Source organism: Puma concolor, chromosome D3, assembly GCF_028749965.1.
Source record: "Puma concolor isolate L17-30 chromosome D3, mPumCon1.1.hap2, whole genome shotgun sequence".
In the NCBI taxonomy this organism is placed as follows: domain Eukaryota; kingdom Metazoa; phylum Chordata; class Mammalia; order Carnivora; family Felidae; genus Puma; species Puma concolor.
In genome coordinates, this window is record NC_141678.1 from 8,721,260 (window position 1) to 8,740,255 (window position 18,996).

The 18,996-nt window shown below is 40.2% G+C and overlaps 1 protein-coding gene across 4 annotated transcripts in view; it reads left to right on the forward strand.

The window, feature by feature from the left end:
• The first annotated feature begins 1,625 nt into the window (after positions 1–1,625).
• TCTN1 (tectonic family member 1) overlaps positions 1,626–18,996 on the forward strand; it is a 29,137-nt gene continuing 11,766 nt past the window's right edge. For 3 of the 4 annotated variants that reach the window (XM_025933352.2, XM_086681666.1, XM_086681667.1), the window contains exons 1-7: positions 1,627–1,926; positions 4,951–5,071; positions 12,070–12,200; positions 13,559–13,710; positions 15,395–15,482; positions 17,012–17,121; positions 18,910–18,936. In XM_025933352.2, the coding sequence (XP_025789137.2) occupies positions 1,707–1,926; positions 4,951–5,071; positions 12,070–12,200; positions 13,559–13,710; positions 15,395–15,482; positions 17,012–17,121; positions 18,910–18,936 (849 nt within the window). In that variant the 5' untranslated portion in view covers positions 1,627–1,706. Of the gene's footprint in view, positions 1,927–4,950; positions 5,072–12,069; positions 12,201–13,558; positions 13,711–15,394; positions 15,483–17,011; positions 17,122–18,909; positions 18,937–18,996 lie in introns of all 4 variants that reach the window. The other variant, XM_086681668.1, reaches the window with a different exon arrangement.

The window sequence follows — 18,996 nt, forward strand, 5'->3', positions numbered from 1 at the left end:
AAAACAACAGTAAGTCCTGGATTTAGAAGTTATGAAATAAAGGTTTGGAAAATACAGTTGTTTTTTTTTTTTTAAGGAAAGCATTACACCAGTTATTAAAAGTGGTCCAGAATTTCAGTCAGATGTTAAAGTAATCCTTTGTAGAAAAAAAAAAAAAAGGAAATATCTGTAGTATACATTTGATCCAATTTTATCTTTCTACACTTTGTCCAGCACGCCAGACAAAGGTGCTACAGGTGCCACTTTGATGATTTAGTTTTGCTAAATTTAACAAACTAGATATATGTACTGTTTTGGCATTTTTCTGAATTGGTAAATGTGTCTCGTGAGTAAATACCATGAGATTTTAAGTATTTTGACATTTACTTCTGAATTGTAAGGAGATTAAGGGTCAATGATACAGCCAACATCCCTGGACTGGGGTATCTTTATAAATAAGCCAGTTTAGATTGTAGGGGCTTTCTTAAGTCTTGTGGTCTCCATCCCCTTTGGTAGAATTACATACAGATTTGTTTTCTTTCTTTTCTTTTAAAACTTGTAAATCATTCTGCTTAATTTTCATCAATTTTTTTTGTCTGTAAAAAAAGTGTTCATTTGTCCCCCTTATTACAACAGGGTGACTAGAAGTTATCTGGCGACCTCCTTAGATCTGGCCATCTAAAACAAAAAAGGCAAAGCAAGTGTCAACAGTGTATGACATGGAGAAATTCAAGGGCTGTGATGTGTTCTCTGTGTTCCTTTAGTATTTATAGCTTTAGGGGCATCTGTGTAGCTTAGTCGTTTAAGCGACCAACTTCAGCTCAGGTCCAACTTCAGCTCAGGTCATGACCATACGCCCGTGGGTTCAAGCCCCTTGTCCAGCTATATGCTAACAGCTCAGAGGCTGGAACCTGCTTCTGATTCTGTGTCTCCCTCTCTCTTTGCCCCTCCTCCGCTCAGTCTCTCTCTTTCAAAATAATAAACATTAGAAATTAAAAAAAAATATTTGGTAGCTTTAGGGGATAGGTTCCCAAATTTCCCTCCTGTCACTGGTTGCGTCAGGACATTTGTTAAAAATATTGATTCCTGGAGGTGACTGGGTGGCTCAGTCAATTAAGGATTGGACTCTTGGTTTCGGCTCAGGTCACCTTCCCAGGATCATGGGATTGAGCCTCACGTGGGGTTCCTTGCTGAGTGCGCAGCCTGCTTAAGTTTTCTCTTTCTCTGTCTCTCTCTCTCCCCCTCCCTCTCCCCTGCTCATGCTCTCTCTAAAATAAAAAATAAAAAATAGAGTCTAGCAATATAATATAGCACAAAAATACCATAAAAAATCACGTAATTAAAAAAATATATATATGTATATATATTCCTGGACGCTACTCCAGACTTACTGAGTCTGAATCCCGGGAAAGTACTTGGAAATACGCATTTTTTAAACAAGCCTGGAAGTTGGCTTGCAAACTGCTGCAGGGATTTACCAGCCTTTCACCCCTACTAGCTTTCACTAGCTTCACGCCACCCCAGGTCTTCACCCCCTCGTCCCGCCCCTGTCCCCGCCCCTCGTCCCGCCCCTGTCCCCGCCCCTCGTAGCCGGCCTTACCCAGGCCCCGCCCACCACGTTCTCGTGTGGCCTCGCGGGACCAATCCCATAATGCCCCGCGCCAGGCCGCGGTTGCCAGGCAACGCGCGGGGTCCCTGCTGCGGGTCGCGTGGGGTTCCGCGGGGCTATGGGTTCCCCCGGCCTTCGGCCGCTCCTTCTTGTGCTCCTGGATTGCTGCGCCTCCGTGAGCGCCCAGGCCGCTGCCACCCCGCCTGTGACGACGGAGGGCTTCAACTCTACGGAGGCAGCCTGGATGACTCTCCGACCCGCCTTGTCTCCTAGGCCCCCCGGAACCCCCAAGGCCCCCGGGCCCTTCTCTGGCCCCAGGCCCACTCCGGTCACGGACGGTGGGTACCAAGTGGCAGTTCCTGGGGATCCAGAGTGATCCAACCTGGAGCGGTTAGCCCGGGTGAGGATGTAATAATGATAGTTAACATTTATGGAACACGCAGCTGTGTGCAGGCATTTCTAAGTATTTCATAGGCTTTGAGTCTCTCAGCAGCCCTTAAGGGTAGATAGACCTCATTATCCCTCTCCTACACATGAGAAAATTGAGGCTCACAGAGCGTAAGTGTGACAGTATAAAATCTTTGCAATTACTTGCAGTAGTCCTGGACAACATTATGCTAGAGGTAATAATGAACGAATTGTTACACCTTTGCAGCCAAAGGTGAAATTATGTAAATCCAAAGTTTCTGGGCAGTTATGGAAGTTGAATGCGTAGGATGCGTTGAACTTTTGATTTATCAAAAAGAGACGCCAGATGTCTAGTTTACTAAATGTGACTAGGCCCTTGTCTGTTGACTTCAGTTATGAAAACCCAGGATTCCTCTCATGTTGAGTTGGAGGTGGGAAGCGATGAGGTGAGGGGTGATGCCCACCTCTTAGGATTCATCCTGAGGGATAATTAACATATTTCTCAGAAAGTGACCTAATGCTGGAGTTACACATTAGTGAATATTGTATAATGTGATAAGACATGGATGACTTAAGGGGATGGCTGTAACCCTGAGATGCTCAGAGTGCAAAATTTTGTGAATATGCTTTTTTCTGGGTGAGGGTTCTTAGCAGTGAGCAGTTTCTCAAAGGGGTTTGTGATCTCAAAAAACAAACCAGACCAAAACATCAAAACTGTAAGTCCTCTGACTGCAACCCCAATAGGCATGCAGTATTTTTTTTTTTCCTTTGTGAGAGAAAAAGATCTTGAGTAAGGCTCAGTATTAGTTGAAAAGTTGTGATTGGCTGACACCATGTACTCTAGGACTTCAGTTCCTGAATCATCATTTTTCCAGAGGGCCTCCTTTATACATTATGTGTAAGGAAACATACAGAGAAATAAATTTTTACATTTTCTGTTTCAGTATATATTAACCAAACTTCTATATTGAAACTGTCGATTTGGTGAATTAGGGGAGGTAAATAAATGATATACAGGAACAGAATTCAATATCCACAATTCTCTAAGGTTGGGACTGGGTTATCCTTTATCCATCTAAGTATTCCATCTGTTTATGTACTTTCTCCCCACAATAAATCTATTCTGGAACCATCATTATTCGGGCATGTGTTCAGGGCTGTTTTTCCAGTATGGGGGATGCATTTGCATTTCATCTTTTTGAAGGACTCCTCTCTAGATCTGTGACTATAATGGTAAGAAATGACGGTTGGCATTTATTAACTGCTTACTGTGTAGCAGCAGGCCCTGTGCTAAGCTTTTCATCTTAATGTATCTCATTTAATTCCCAATGGTGTGGGTTATCCCCATTTTCTGGGTAGGTGAATTAGTTGCCTGATTTTAGGTCCCACCCCTGCCCTGAGTTGGAGCAGGGGCTGATGGAGTGGAGAACTGGACACCACGTGCAGAATGGGTTATAGATAGAAGAGAAAAGTGATAACTTCATTCTTGGTCTGAGCTCTGTTCATTAATATCTTGCTCTAGAGCCAGGCATGTAGATGTTAAGAGGTCTAGAAGAGCAGCTGAGCGCTACTTAGACCTTGGGAGCGCTCAGCAGATACTTGTTGGCTGATTAAGTGCACTCACATCCTGGATAGAGACCTTTTTTTTTTTTTTTTCCCTTCCCTAAGTGGCGTTCTTAAACACTATTGCTTTGTCCTTACTGGTCATATAGTTACTTACAAGGGTTTTGAGTTCTGAAAAACAAGTCAAGATTGTAATTTTAAGCACATAAGGCAGGGAGCCTAAACAACTTTTTTTTTTTTTTACATTAGCTTGCACACGTTGCCTTTTCATTTCTCTAAGCACATAGGAGAGTCCTTGGCTAGAGGGAAGTATGTAAGCTTAAGGGGGAAAACTTTTGTGTCTCAGATGAAGAAAGGATTGTGTATTTATTGGCAAAACCTTCCTCTTACACCTCCTTCCAGAGGATGCTGTTGTACCTTTTTTGAGGTGTATTTTGTAAAGCTGATTTTTGTTGTGAAATAGTTCATTCATGCAAATCAGAATGTTGAATTGACTCTCTACCACCATTTGCTTAAGATCCTTGTTTGTTTTGCATGAGATTTTTTTTTTTTTTGAAAAAGGAAACAACATTTTACGTAAGACTGAAGCATGATCTTATTCTCCTCTTCTCAGGAATAATTACTACCATGAATTCCCTGTTTATCATTCTTATGCTCTGCCATCTTTAAAAGGGTTATCTCTCCCCTGTTTGACAGAATAAAATAGAGATTTAAAAATCCAGATAGTCATTATTAAAAATTAAATGTTGTGAACTGGGGAGATTTCTACCCTTTCTATCCCCCCCCATGTTTTATTGTCTAAATTACCAAAGATATTTCCAGAACCCCAGGTACAAAGCACCTGTGCCAGTTTGATTCTTGGCTAATAGTTTGAATGTGGGCTCTGTTTTAAAGCTGCAAGGTGACATCTGAGGACAGAAATAAGATTGAGAACCCTGATTCCTGGTGGCCTTCATTGGGCTCTTCCTCTGAATCAGAGTCTCCAGAGGAGGGGCTTGGGAATCTGTACTATTACACCAGGTTCTTATGGTCCGGCAAGTGCTTTAGCATGCTGGTTCTTAAATTATCAGCATCACCTGGATAGTTTTGAAAAACACAAATGTCTGCGTTTCATAGCTTACCAAATCAGAGTCTTTGTAGGTAAAGCACAAACAGAACTTTCCAAGTGAGTCAGATGATTAGCTATTTTGGGGAAACTTCAGATTGAGGAGTATTCAAACTGACTAATTTTCACTTCACAAATTTCCCTCTCCGCCCCCAACCTGAAGTGCAGTGGGAAAAATCAAATGGACCTTTTGTATGATATGGACTTTTGGTACTTTGCAGTGGCAGGGGGCAGTCACTCCCTGCTGATTGTGAAGTTCTGCATCCCACCTCTTTTGTTTCTGTAGTTGCTGCTCTGTGTGTCTGTGACTTGTCTCCAGCACAGTGTGACGTCAACTGCTGTTGTGATCCTGATTGCAGCCCCGTGGATTTCAGTGTCTTTTCTGCCTGTTCAGTTCCAAGTGTCACGTAAGTTTGTGATGCATGCAGTTTTGATGGAATTGAACCAAGATTATAAAATTTGAGGACAGAAAGTGAAAACTCTTCCAGGCTAAAAAACCCATACCTGGTTTCCTGAATTTTGCATCATTCAGAAGCCATGCTGTCCAAACCAATATGTTTGGAGTATGTCTTATTTGCATCCAGCCGGCTGATAGTGCAGGCCAAAGAGAAGAGAGAGTCTACTTGGTTAAGAGTATAAGGAAATCTTTGTTTCCAGAGACTGAATTACATTTCACTCTGATTTGTAAACAGATAATGTGCACATTTTTGTATAGTTGAATTAGTCTCATGTATATAGCATAGGGTGAAAAGTGCAGTTTAATTTTACAGCTTTTGTTGTGGATATAGTACTTGTAACAAAAAATTAAACAGATAGGAAAGCTTTGTTTATACTTTTATGATGCGTAAATCTACTGGGGATTCTCACAGTTCACATTGTATAGGAGAATAATGGCAAATAACATTCCCAGTTGATTATCAGGTTAAGAAATAATCTCTTCTGAATGGTTTGTTTCTCGTAATTCAGATTTCAAAGCTCTTTGAAAAATATAGCACTTAAAAGAGGTTAATTTATTCAGGATGGGACCAATTTATTATTCAGAGATAGCTAACTTAAATTTAGCTATCTCTGTAGCTAAATTTGTAGTAAATTGTAGCAGTTGATACTTGACAGATTGAATGCTTTTTGGAAGTAGGATGTGTTTTTCCATGAAGAACTATTTTATTGATCAATGAGAAAGTGAATCTACTCCCAATATTGTAAAAATGTTTGGAGAATGGTATGTTGTAGTCAGATTGTTTTTCTGGTTATCTGGGCTACATCATAGTTAAATCTTTGTTAGAAACCATTCAGCTTTTCTGCCTTAGTAAGTAACAGGAGCCTGAGAGAGATTTCAGCTCCAATTCGAGATGATTATTTAGAATCTTTTTTTTTTTTTATTAGTCAATACTGAATTTTAGATATAGACTATTTAGAATATGGGTCAGCAAGCTTTTCCTGTGGAAGGCCACATAGTAAATATTTTAAGCTTCACAGGCCAGGGGTGCCTGGGTGACTTAGGCGGTTGAGCGACCGACTCTTGATTGCCGCTCAAGTCATGATTTCACGGTTCATGAGTTCGAGCCCCGCATCAGGCTCCACACCAAGATAATGTGGAGTATGCTCGGGCTTCTCTCTCTGTTCCTCTCTCTCCCCACCCTCCCTCCCTCCCTCCCTCTCTGCCCCTCCTGTGTGTACTCTTTTTCTCAAAATAAATAATAAACTTAAAAAAAAAGCTTCATAGACCAGTGGTCTCTGTTGCAACTTCCTCAACTCTACCATTGATGAGCAAAAGCAGCCATAGACAATGTGTAAATGAATGGGCATGACTGTGTTTCAATGAAGTTTTACAAAATTAGGTGTGGTTTGTGGACTCCTGGTATAGACATTAGAGCTGAATCCATAGTGCCCTCAGGAAAGGACCTCAGAATTTTTTTTGAGTTAGTTTTCTGCCCCCTTTACTTATTTATTTATTTACATTTAAAAAGTTACATTTATAAATATTCATTTTTAAAAATTTGTTTAATTTACATCCAAGTTAGTTAACATATAGTGCTATAATGATTTTAGGAGTAGATTCAAGTGATTTATCCCCTATGTATAACACCCAGTGCTCATCCCAACAAGTGTCCTCCCTAATGCCCCTCACCCATTTAGCCCATCTCCCTACCCACAAACCCTCCAGCAACCCTCAGTTTGTTCTCTGTATTTAAGAGTATCTTATGTTTTTGTATCTCCTTGTTTTTATGTTATTTTTGCTTCCTTCCCTTATGTTCATCGGTTTTGTATCTTAAATTCCTCATATGAGTGAAGTCGTATAATACTTGTCTTTCTCTGACTGGCTAATTTCACTTAACATAATACCCTCTAGTTCCATCCACGTAGTTGCAAATGGCAAGACTTCATTCTTTTTGATTGCCGAGTAATACTCCAGTGTGTGTGTGTGTGTGTGTGTGTGTGTGTGTGTGTGTACATATATATATATTCTCCATATCTTTTTATTTGTTTAAAAAATTTTTTTAAGTTTATTTTTGAGAGAGAGATATATGTATATTCTCCACATCTTTTTATCTGTTTAAAAAAAATTTTTTTTAAAGTGTATTTATTTTTGAGAGAGAGAGAGAGAGATAGCATGAGCAGAGAGGGGGCAGAGAGAGAGGGAGACACAGAATCCGAAGCAGGCTCTGGGCTCTGAGCTGTCAACACAGAGCCCCATGTGGGGCTTGAACTCATGAACTGTGAGATCATGACCTGAGCCGAAGTTGGACGCTTAACTGACTGAGCCACCCAGGTGCCCCCCACATCTTCTTTATCCATTCATCCATCAATGGGTATTTGGGCTCTTGCCATACTTTGGCTATTGTTGATAGCGCTGCTATAAACATGGAGGTGCATGTGCCCCTTTGAAATAACATACCTGTATCCCATGGATAAATACCTAGTAGTGCAATTGCTGGGTCATAGGGTAGTTCTATTTTTAATTTTTTGAGGAGCCTCCATACTGTTTTCCAGAGTGGCTGCACCAGTTTGCATTCCCATGAGTTAGTTTTACTTACGACTTTCTCCTAAATACGAAGTGTAATGAAATAAAAATTAATAATCCTAATTAATTATTTTCATTATGTAGGTTCTAATTCATAAAAGGTTTGTTTACATATGCTTAACTGTCAGCAGCTAATTAATGATTTGCAAATTTATTGTTAAGGTTATTAGGTTAATGTCTGTTTTCCTCACCAGATGTGAGGTTCATGAAAGCAAGATTAATATCCCTCTTACATACTTTCTGTCACTAGTGCCTAGTCTAGCTCCTACCACACAGTTGGCCGTCATTAGAAGTGAGTTGACTCTGTGGGTGAGTTTCCCCCCTCCACCCCTAACGGGCCCTCTGGTATTCTCTTTTGACCTCTCTACCACTGTCCTCTCAGGAAGACAGCCAGGCCAGAACGTGCAGGCTACCCTGACTCCTTCCTCTTCTTTGCCTTGTCCATCTAGCTGTCTTTCACACCTCGTGCTTCCATGAGCACCAGTGTAGAAGATGAGCTACATGCAGCCCTGCCCTCCAAGAGCTCACTGACAAAGGGAGACAGAGGAATGGTGGCAGTGCTGCCCCAGGCACTGAGACAACTGAGAAGAGTGGCATCTAACCTGGGCAGTTGGACTAAGGAAGTCTTTCTAGAAAAGACCATCTGAGCTGGGTCCTGAAGGATGTGAAGTTGGCCGGCATGGAATCGGGGAGGGCATTCCAGGCCGAGGGAGCCACGTGACAGAGTCCTGGGAGTGAGAGGGTATGGCAGGCCTGTTGCCTTAACTGCAGGTAGCTGAGTGTAGCTGGAGAGCGGGACTGAGAGGAGTATGCTGCAGTGGCCGGGGTCAGATCCTGAGGGGCCTTGTGTGCACACTGAGGGTTTGGGTTTTGTCCTGAACTCTGCAGGATGCCGGGGGTGAGGGGATTAGATTCCCACCTTAAGCAGTTCTGCGGCAGCACGGGTGATGATGGGTCACAGGGGCTAAGCCTGGTGGCAGGGAACCAAGTAAGAAACTGTTGGAGATACGGATGAACAGGTGCCCTCCTCCCCACGCTGAAGGTCGTGACTAGAGACATGCAGAACCGATACCCCTCCACTGCACAGGATTTGAGAGCAGGCAGACTGGAAGGGGAAGAGTAAGGAGTTCGTTCTACTGAATTCTTTACACTAGCCCTTGTGTCTGTCCATTCCTACTCCCTCTGTATAAGGTCACACCTCATTTTGTCGCTTGCTATAAAAAAGCCTTCAGAAGCTCTCATTACCTACATACTTCTTGGCCTGGATTCAGATCTATCCCGATTCAGATCTATCCCCAAACTCTTTCAGATCCTACTTCCTACTAACCCGTCTTGTCTCCTCCATGCATCCGAACTTTGGTACTCAAGAATTTCTAGACCCCATCAGTACATTACCCATCCTTGGCCAATGCCATTCTTGCACTCTCTAACTCCTGTACATCCTTTAAGACGCAGTAGGCCTCGTAAATTTTTTAGTGCTGGATCTTTTCTCATAAATACTATTTATAGGTTCTTTATGCCCACAGTAATGACCAATATGCCATTAGAATTATACAGAGCTTTTGGAAAAGCAGCCACTTATAAAATTGATAGCTTCCTTATACTTCAGCAATAACCATCAAAAAATATAATGAAAATGGATCCTATTCATAACACCCCATAGAAATGTCACATAAAACGTAAGTACTTAGAATTTGGGGCGCCTGGGTGGCGCAGTCGGTTAAGCGTCCGACTTCAGCCAGGTCACGATCTCGCGGTCCGTGAGTTCGAGCCCCGCATCGGGCTCTGGGCTGATGGCTCAGAGCCTGGAGCCTGCTTCCGATTCTGTGTCTCCCTCTCTCTCTGCCCCTCCCCCGTTCATGCTCTGTCTCTCTCTGTCCCAAAAATAAATAAAAAACGTTGAAAAAAAAATTAAAAAAAAAAAAAAACGTAAGTACTTAGAATTTATGTGAAGAAAACTGAAATATGGTGCGAGACCTAAAACATTTGAATACATGGAGAGATAATTTTTGTAGTGGGATGAGAAGAATCATTATGTAAACACTTCAACTTATAAAAACTTAATTTGTAGGGGTGCCTGGGTGGCTCACTTGGGCATCCGGCTCCTGATTTCGGCTCAGGTCATGATCTCATGGTTTGTGTGCTGGTACCACACAGCGTGCTTGGGATTCTGTCTCTCCCTCTTTCTCTGCCTGTCCCCTGCTCACTGTCTCTCAGGTAATTAAATAAATAGATAAAAATAGTTAAAAAAAAAAAAACACCTTAATTTGAAGTGTAATTCCATTGTCAGATGGGGGTGGGGTGGCTAATACATCAGCATGATTGAAAATTCATCTAGAAGAATAAACCTGAGAACAGCCAAGAAATTATTGAATAAGAAGAGCAAACTATCAGCTTTCAAACATGTCATAACATTATAGTAATGAAAGTAATGCATATTGCTTCAAGACAGATAGGTAGATCAGGATGAGAATAGTCCAAAAATCCGTTCTGTGTACTGATTTTAAAAAACCCACAAAATACTATGTATTTTTTTCCTGTTTAATATATAGTAAGTATAATTTTACAACAATGGAGTAAAGTTTGGATCACTCAGTAAATGATGTAAGATGGTAACTATTGAAAAGTAAAAATGTTAGACTTCTGCGTCATAGCGTTATATCAGTAAATTACCAATAGATCAAAGAGTAAAATGTTAAAAAAATTAATGAAAAAATGAAAAGTATAGGTGAAATTTGTTGTTCTTGGGTTAAGGAATGTCTTTTAAGCATAAGCCCACAGACAAACCATAAAAGATTGATAATTTTATTTAAAAAATCAAGGGGTACCTGGCTGGCTCAGTCCACGGAGCATGTGACTCTTGATGTCAAGGTTGTGAGTTCAAGCCCCATGTTGGGTGTAGAGATTACTTAAAAATAAAACTTTTGGGTTAAAAAAAATTTTTTTTTAAGTAAGGCTTCATGCCCAGCATGGAGCCCAACACCAGGCTTGAACTCATGACCCTGAGATCAGGACCTGAGCTGAGATCAAGAGTCTAATGCTTAACTGACTGAGCCACCCACATGCCCCAAAAATAAAATCTTAAAAAAAAAAAAAAAAAAAAAAGATTAAAACTTCTTTATGACAAAAAACACCATAAAATTGAAAGGTAGCAAACAGGGAAAAAATATTTACAACACATGACACTTGAGATTCTTAAAAAATGGATTCTTGCAAACCAATGAGAAGACAAATATCCTCATAAAAAATGTTGAATAGGTATGAAGAAGCACCTTACCGAAGAAATACCAGTGAGCAATAACCATATGGAAAAATGTTTACACTCACTAGTAAATGAGAAAAGTCAAATTAAAACAATGAGATAGCAGATTTTTGCCTGTGAAATTGGCAAAGTGTAGAAACTGAATAATGTGTATTCTTGGCAATAGTACAGGGACATAGGCACTCTTAACTGCAGTACTGGTGAGCACGTGTCTTCCCTTTCTGGAGGGAATCTGGCAGTATGTCTCAGAAGCCTTGAACAATACACCTACCTTTTGACCCAGCAATTCTACCTCAGGGAGCACAGCCTGAGGAAATAGCTGGAGACGTTCATAAATATGTGCAAGGGTGATGTTAAAGCGTTATATGTAATTGGGGAAAGCGAGAAACAACCTAGACCAACAGTAGAGAATTGGCTAAAAAAAATTGGGGTAGCTTACTTAAATAAATTGGTATAGAATGAAGCCATTTCATATAGTATTGCAAAAACATACTGATGACATGAGAAATGTTGGGCAGTATATACTGAGAAAAGGTCTTAAAAGCAGCACATAGAATATGATCCCATTTTTGTTACCTTGCTATCTTCACACCATACCTGTATCAAAATGATTACACTTTGTCAAATCTGGGATTGGTTGGTTTGACTGTACCCTAACTTCTAAGCCCCCAAACTTCTAGATGACTTCACATTTTCTGATTTTCAGTCTGTTGAAGGCAGCTTTATTCTAAAGACAAGGAATTTTGGATCCATTCTGGGTACTTGTAAACAATCTGAAGTTCTGCAAAATTTTATAATTGATGGTGTCAGAGTTTTACAAGGTTCATTTACATCAAAATTATACCCTGATCTATATTCTGTACTTGATACGATTTCCTTAAAGGTTATTCTACTTGTCTTAATATTTTCTCTGTTAAAGGAAAAAGTTTTCAAATGCCGAACATTTTAACACTGAATAAACCAAATAAAAATGGATTCAGTTCTAACATCACGCTTTCATGAATATCTTCCATGTAGTTGTTAACATAGTACAGTACAAGCATCTGACAGTTTTAAAATAATCTTGCTAAGATTGTGTGCATATGCCTTAAAATTTTGTATTATTATTTTTTAATTTCCAGGGGTGATAGTCAGTTTTGTAGTCAAAAAGCAGCCATCTATTCATTGAATTTTACAGCAAACCCACCTCAAAGGATATTTAAACTTGTTGACCAGATTAATCCATCTATTTTCTGCATTCATATTACAAACTGTAAGTATTTGATGCTGATATACTTTGAGAAGCCCTGGAAATTTTTTCTTTAAAAAGTTCTTTTTTGGAAAAAATGTCTCATTCAGTTAGATTTAAAGCATTCAGGTTATGGTTTGGCTCAGGTGTATCTTCTGAGGCCTTTTCACAGGCGACTGCAAAAACTTGATAGGCCTGTGGGCACGCATGTTTTCATTAAAACTAATGTGCTTATGTAGTTGTCTTTTGAAGTTACATACTTTATTTCACAGGTGTTTATAATATGTAGGCATGCGTAGGAATCTAGATTTATTTAGGTTGTGTGTATATTTATGTAGTTTTTTATTTTCTCCTGGTTTTTTAATGGTTGAAAATCAGGTTCAGCTTTGGTTTCAATTTCCTTTTTTCTCTTTTATTTTTACTAAGAATATTTGCATGCAAACCGGATCTTTATTTTTATCTGAGCATTGAGCTCAGATAGGGGTCTAGAGCCAAAAGTACATATAAGTGCAAAGTGTTATTAAGATATCCAAGATCAAAGACATATTTGTGGTTTTATTGCTTAAACTTCATCATCTTTTCAGAACGTCTTTATATTTTGAGTTCATTCCCTTGCAGTCGAAAACCAGGTGAATGCTCTGTGATTGGTAATCTAAAGTAATGACTGGTCAGTTATTGTCGGGTCCTATGACGTAAGACCAGGCAACTGAGCATACCAGCCCATTTCCTCCTTTCTATTCCATACACAACACATTGTTCTCCTGGGCGTTGGTTGGAGGTGGCTGCGTGATGGTAGAAACACAGTCTTTTGTCCCTGTCACCATCTGCAGAGAGCTGCACCTCAGAGGTTGATGCAGCCAGCTCCCCAGTCCGTGGGCTGCAGAAAGATTGATTATTATTGGCTTTTGTTGTGCTTCGCCTGCAGGCTTTACAAACCATTACTTCTACACTGTTAGAGAAACAGGCCGAATCTAGGGATCCTGTTTATTTAATAAGACTTGAGAAATTTTGGGTAAAGTAAATATGGAAAGAGACACTTTTTTCTTTTCATATCAGCCTTTAAAAAAAAAATTTAATGCTTATTTTTGAGAGAGAGCGAGCAAGCGAGCACGAGTGGGGGAGGGGCAGAGAGCGAGGGAGATACAGAGTCTGAAGCAGGCTCCAGGCTCTGAGCTGTCTGCACAGAGCCTGACATGGGTCTGAACTCATGAACTGCAAGATCACGACCTGAGCCGAAGTTGGACACTTAACTGACTGAGCCACCCAGGCCCCCCTCACATCAGCCTTAATACTACTTAAAAGCTGTTTCCAAAATATTATGTGTTATATATAATGCTCATATTATATTGTATGCTGACCTAAAATACTTTTTCTAAAAACAGATAAACCTGCATTATCATTTATTAATCCAGAAGTGCCTGATGAAAATAATTTTGATAAATTGATGGAAACATCTGATGGTTTTTCCTTGAATTCAGAATCAGAGATTTCTTTCACAATCCAGTCAGATGCTCCAGATACTGCAAAATATGAGGTGAATCAAGAACTTGATTAAGTCCATTCATCTTGTTGCAAATATCCTGTCCTTGTGAGTTAATTTTTCAGTATGTTATCAGCAAAACTGGTTTCCCTGAGACAGAATTCACATTACAGAGGGGAAAACTTCATGCCTACAAATCAAAGATCACAAAGATTAAAATTGAGTAGTTGAATTCTAACATAAGGTTTTTTTATTCTTTAGTAAGCCTGCATTTTTCTCTGCAGAAATCTTTGTGCTTCTCCACCTCAAAAGACGCAGCAGAGCGTGTGAGTCATGCTGTTGGGGACACAGAGTGGATTAGTTGTGTGCCTGGTCCACTTCTCAAAGCTGTATTTAGTTTTACAGATTTTAGAAAAATGTGTGCTATTTTATATACTATCCATTAGTAAACTTTTCAATGTAATATACATTAACTTTGAATACACTTCAGATTTTTTGGAAACATCTTAAAAGAGAAATATAAAAACATTCTGTGCTAATTCTAAAAGGTAAAAACATCGAGGTACATATGATGGAAAGGCCATAGTGTCCATGAAAATGCACATTGGAAATCACTGTTAATAGATCAGCATATATTCCTGATTTTTAAATGCATCTATAAAAGTATACATGTATAGTATTGTATGGAAGTAGGATTTGTAGTTATCTACATTGTTATGTAAGCTTCCTTTTTTATTCAGTGATAAATCTTACGCATCTTCCCATATCAATATAAAAATTACCATTTCTTGATCATTTTCCACATGCCAGGCACTGTGCAAAGCTTTCCAGACATTACTTCACACAACCCTGAAATAATGCGTCTTGTCCCCATTAACCGATGAGAAAAAGAAACTTCAGTCTAGGAAAGTAACTTATCGGAGCTACAGTTTACTGATACAAAGTATACCCTCTGTGTATGTATCATCATTTATTGTTGAACCATTCCACTATTAACAGACATTTGTTTCCGGTTTTTGCTATCATAAATAATCCATAAGGAACATTCTGATAGATATGTATATCTTTGTCTGATTAAATCCTTAGGATACATTCCTATAACTGGATTAACTTGGGCAAAATGAATGGAAGTTTAAAACCTCTGTCTCAGGTTGCCCTCCAGAAAGATAATAGGAGTTTAAACTCCCAGGTCCAGTGAAGGAGAGGGCTTGTTTCCCTAGATCCTTGTTGGCACCGAGATTCAAGAAAATTGGCTGTATGCCCAATAGCTGCAAATTTTGATTTGAATATTGGGGAAAAGTTTCACATGGTTTGGTTTTGGGAAAGAAGGCCTATCATTTTTATGATTTTGATGTATACCGTATCTGTTATTAAATAATTATTGCTAATAAAAAATAACTACCTGTCTCACTTCCGTTGCTGGCTACCCAGTTTCTGTCTGCATTGGAAGATGCTATGTCAACTTCTTATATACCTCTCTGGAGGAATTCTGTAATAAAAAAACAAAACAAAAACCCTGCAAATACAATAATGTTCACACACAGAGACATACGTCCTTAAAAGAAAGGGATGGGGCACATGGGTGTAAGCTCCGTGTGGGCAGGGACCATATCTGTTTTTTGTTCATCACTGTGTTCCTGATGCCTGTTACTCTGTCTGGCACATAGTAGGTGTCTAGTAAGTGTTGAATGAATGCTTTTAATAGCACCATAATAGCTATTGGTTGGTCTGTTCATAGTATGGGGTTCGTCTGCAGACTTCAGATTCATTCTTGAGATTTCCCTCTCCCCTTACGTCATCTCTCTGCACTGATGATAACCCTGCAGGTAAGACAGTGGGCAATTTTTTCTTTCTCTCTATAAACAGAGTTTGCTCTTAGTTTAAATTTGTAGTAGTCATAATGGAACAGGCTTCATAACTAGAAATAGTCTATCTTTGAAAGAGGTCTCAAAGGTTATGCAGTTTAGATTCCCAACCAGTGCCCAAATCTTTTCTACCATGTGACTGCATGAGCACTTGTAGTGATGGGGAACTCACTACCCGAAACCAGCCCACCGTTGTTTAACCCTGCCAAGCTTGGGGGAAGTTCTTTCTTCACTGGAGCTAAAGTTTGTCAATAGCTAATGTTTATTAAACACTTACTTTGTGCTGGGTATTGTATTAAGTGCTTCCATGTGTTCTTCCATGAGGAAAGTGAGGAACATTCAGTTTCTTGCTCAGGCCCGCTCAGGCAGTGGCAGAGCAGGGATGCAGCCCATGCAGCTGCTTCCCATGGATCCTGCTTCTCCTTTCAGGAGCATCATAGACTCTGTGGAGTCACCGTCCTGGCAGTGGGAGGCAGCAGACATGGCTCTCCAATCCTTAAGGCAGCATCACAGTGAAGAAGCTAGCTGAGTAGTGTATGGTCACATGTGGCTGAATGGAACATCATTTCGTACAGGAATGGAAGTGGATTCTGTTGAAAAGATGCTCAATCTTGCTCACAATAGGAACAGTGTAAATTAAAACCAAACTGAGATACCATTTCCATCCAGTGGATTGGCAAAGCTTAAGAAATTTAAGACTCTGGAGAGTCTTGATCTCCAGGCATTGATCTTACATACCTGGTGGGACCACAAATTGGTACAGCCTCTGTGAAGAGCAATTTAGCAGTATGTGTCAAAATTGCAGGTGAATATGCCCTTTGACCCACTGTTCTGCTTCTAGGAGTTGGTCCTACAGAATGTCTGGCCCACATGCAAAATTGTAGATTGCAGCATTGTTGGTGATGGCAAAGCCAGAGATAACTTAAGCATCCATTAATGTGGAACTGGTTGAATAAATTGTGGCGGATCTATGATAGAATACTGATTATCCCTAAAAAAAAAGGAGAAATCTCTTCATATTCTGAGCTAGACTGAACTCCAAAATATATTGTTCAGTGAAAAAAAGTGAAGGGCAGAATATATAGCACATATTTGTTTCTAAAAGGGGAAAGGAATACTAAAAATACATATACCCACGCTTTTATTTGCGTAGAATATTTCCAGAGAGATACACAACAAACTTGACGCTGATTGTCTCTGGAGACAAACAGTTGTTTCTGGTGGTGGCTGGGCCGGGGTGGGGATGGGGGGAAGGGGACAAGGGTTGGAGAGAGACTCTCAATATCCTTTTGTGCCTTTTGAATTGTGTGAATGTATAACCTATTCAAAACACAATTTCTTAAACCCTATTTGAAGCATGTTGTATATCTGTGTTATAACTTATTTTACGATTTTACTTAGATTACAAGTTTTTAGTTACCATTGGACAGTTGAAAAATTTCTTCTCTCTCTCTCTCTTTTTCCCCCCTTGGGAACGTTATGATTTCTAGCATTTCTGGTGAACCAAGCTGTTAAGTGCACCAGAAGGATAAATTTGGCACAGTGTGAAGAAATTGAAGCCCTGGGCATGGCTTATTACAGCAGCCCTAAAATTTTGAGGGTAAGAATTATTTTGAAGGGAAACTTATTCATCAGGTTTGTTTTCTGTTCTTTGCACTCTTTTTTTTTTTATAAAAATTTTTTAAACATATATTTATTATTGAGAGACAGACACAGAGCGTGAGCAGAGGAGGGGCAGAGAGAGGGGGAGACACAGAATCGGAAGCAGGCTCTAGGCTCCAAGGTGTCAGCACAGAGCCCGATGTGGGGCTCGAACCCACGAACCGTGAGATCATGACCTGAGCTGAAGTTGGCTGCCCAACCAACTGAGCCACCCAGGCACCTCATGTTCTTTGCGCTCTTTTGAAATAATGACAAGTATAGAAAAATTTCAGTACCTGATTGATAATTCAAGTTTAAATTTGTCTTCTCTGGTTCTTCAGTATACTGTTACCAAAGATATTGAAATAATCACTTAAAGTAATTTTTATTTTTACATAGCTCATATTTTGCTTTTAGTCATTGTGGTTTTTTTTTTTTTTTTTTTTTTTTTTTTTTTTTTTTTTGCGGGGTGGGGGCTCTCGCTCATTTTCATGGTAACCGATAATGTCTGTCTCCTGCATAAAAAAAGACTTTAAGAACTGAAAACTTTAGAAATTATAAAAACATCTTAATGTCTGTGGCAGAAATAATCACGTTAGCACCAAAAAGATACCTCTCTGAGAAGCAGGCTGGAAGAGAATAGAAAATCCACGTTGTGGTTCACTGATGAAATAAGCAGGAGAAGACAGGGAGGAGATAGGGTTGCTGGAGAAGGGGAAGAGGCCACGGTGTTATCGAGGCCCCTTCTTTCTGGTTGCAGTGACCAAAGCTGGAAGGGAGTCAATAAGAGAGGCCACTGGCCCACTTGGTGGATGGCTTGGAGGGTTGTGAGAGGTAAAAGTTATTTTCAATAATGAAAAACCATATGATTGCTGTGAACCCTCACCTCCTGATTTCCTTATTTTGGGGGGAACGGGAAGGGAGGAGGGTGGTCCATGACATCAGTATTCATCTGGGCTGCAGTTTTCAGAACCAAGGTTAAGTTTTTCCTCTCCCATCCCTTTCCCTCTTCCCCTCTCCTCATAAGTCAGCCATGTAGATCTTTGAATTCTTGCAGGTATTTGACCTCTCATGGTGGTGCTGGAAGTAGCCCCTCAAGCGTGCAGTCTCCGCGCTCTCAGCCCAGGCCTCCCCAAACAGGTCTACTCAGCCCCCACCCCTAAGTTCCCTTTGGCCTGGTAGGGTGTCTTATGATGAAAGGTGAGGTTGGGGGAGACGGGGATGGAGAGTGAAGGGAGGTCGAGGCCTTTGGAAGAGTACTCTGCTGTGTTGGGGACGCAGGAGCTCGCCATTGAGTGGTTTGGGCTAACGGCAGGAAGAGCAGCTAGGAGGCTGTGGAATCACCTGGGCCAGTGACAGTGGCTTTCCAGTGAGGACAGGTGCAGGAGGGTGACCTAGGAGGATAGGAGCCACATCTCCCCCACAGTACTGTGTCACCGGTGACCATGTAGAAAGTACGTAAAGATTACAGTGAAGCATGGAGGCTTCTAGAGACCAGCTCTGTCAGGCTGTTCCATTAAGCTTCCAGTCTAAAAGAAATGAATATAGAAGGAAGACATAAAGTTACCTTTGGATTAGGAGATAGATATAAAAATATGTAGGTGGCAAGTCTTGATTAAGGAAACTGTTTTCTTCTTTGTGAAGTCTGTGGTAAGTTGAATATATCCTTTAACCTGCGGTCTGAAAAAGCAATAGAAATGTTTCTTTCCATTGTACTTAACAAAATTTGTTGTTTCTTTTTGTTTAGGTGCCTGGTTTAAGAACAAAGGCAGAGGTAAGAGTATTTCTTGGTGGAAAGTAAGATAGATTATAATATATGGTCTTATTTCTGAGC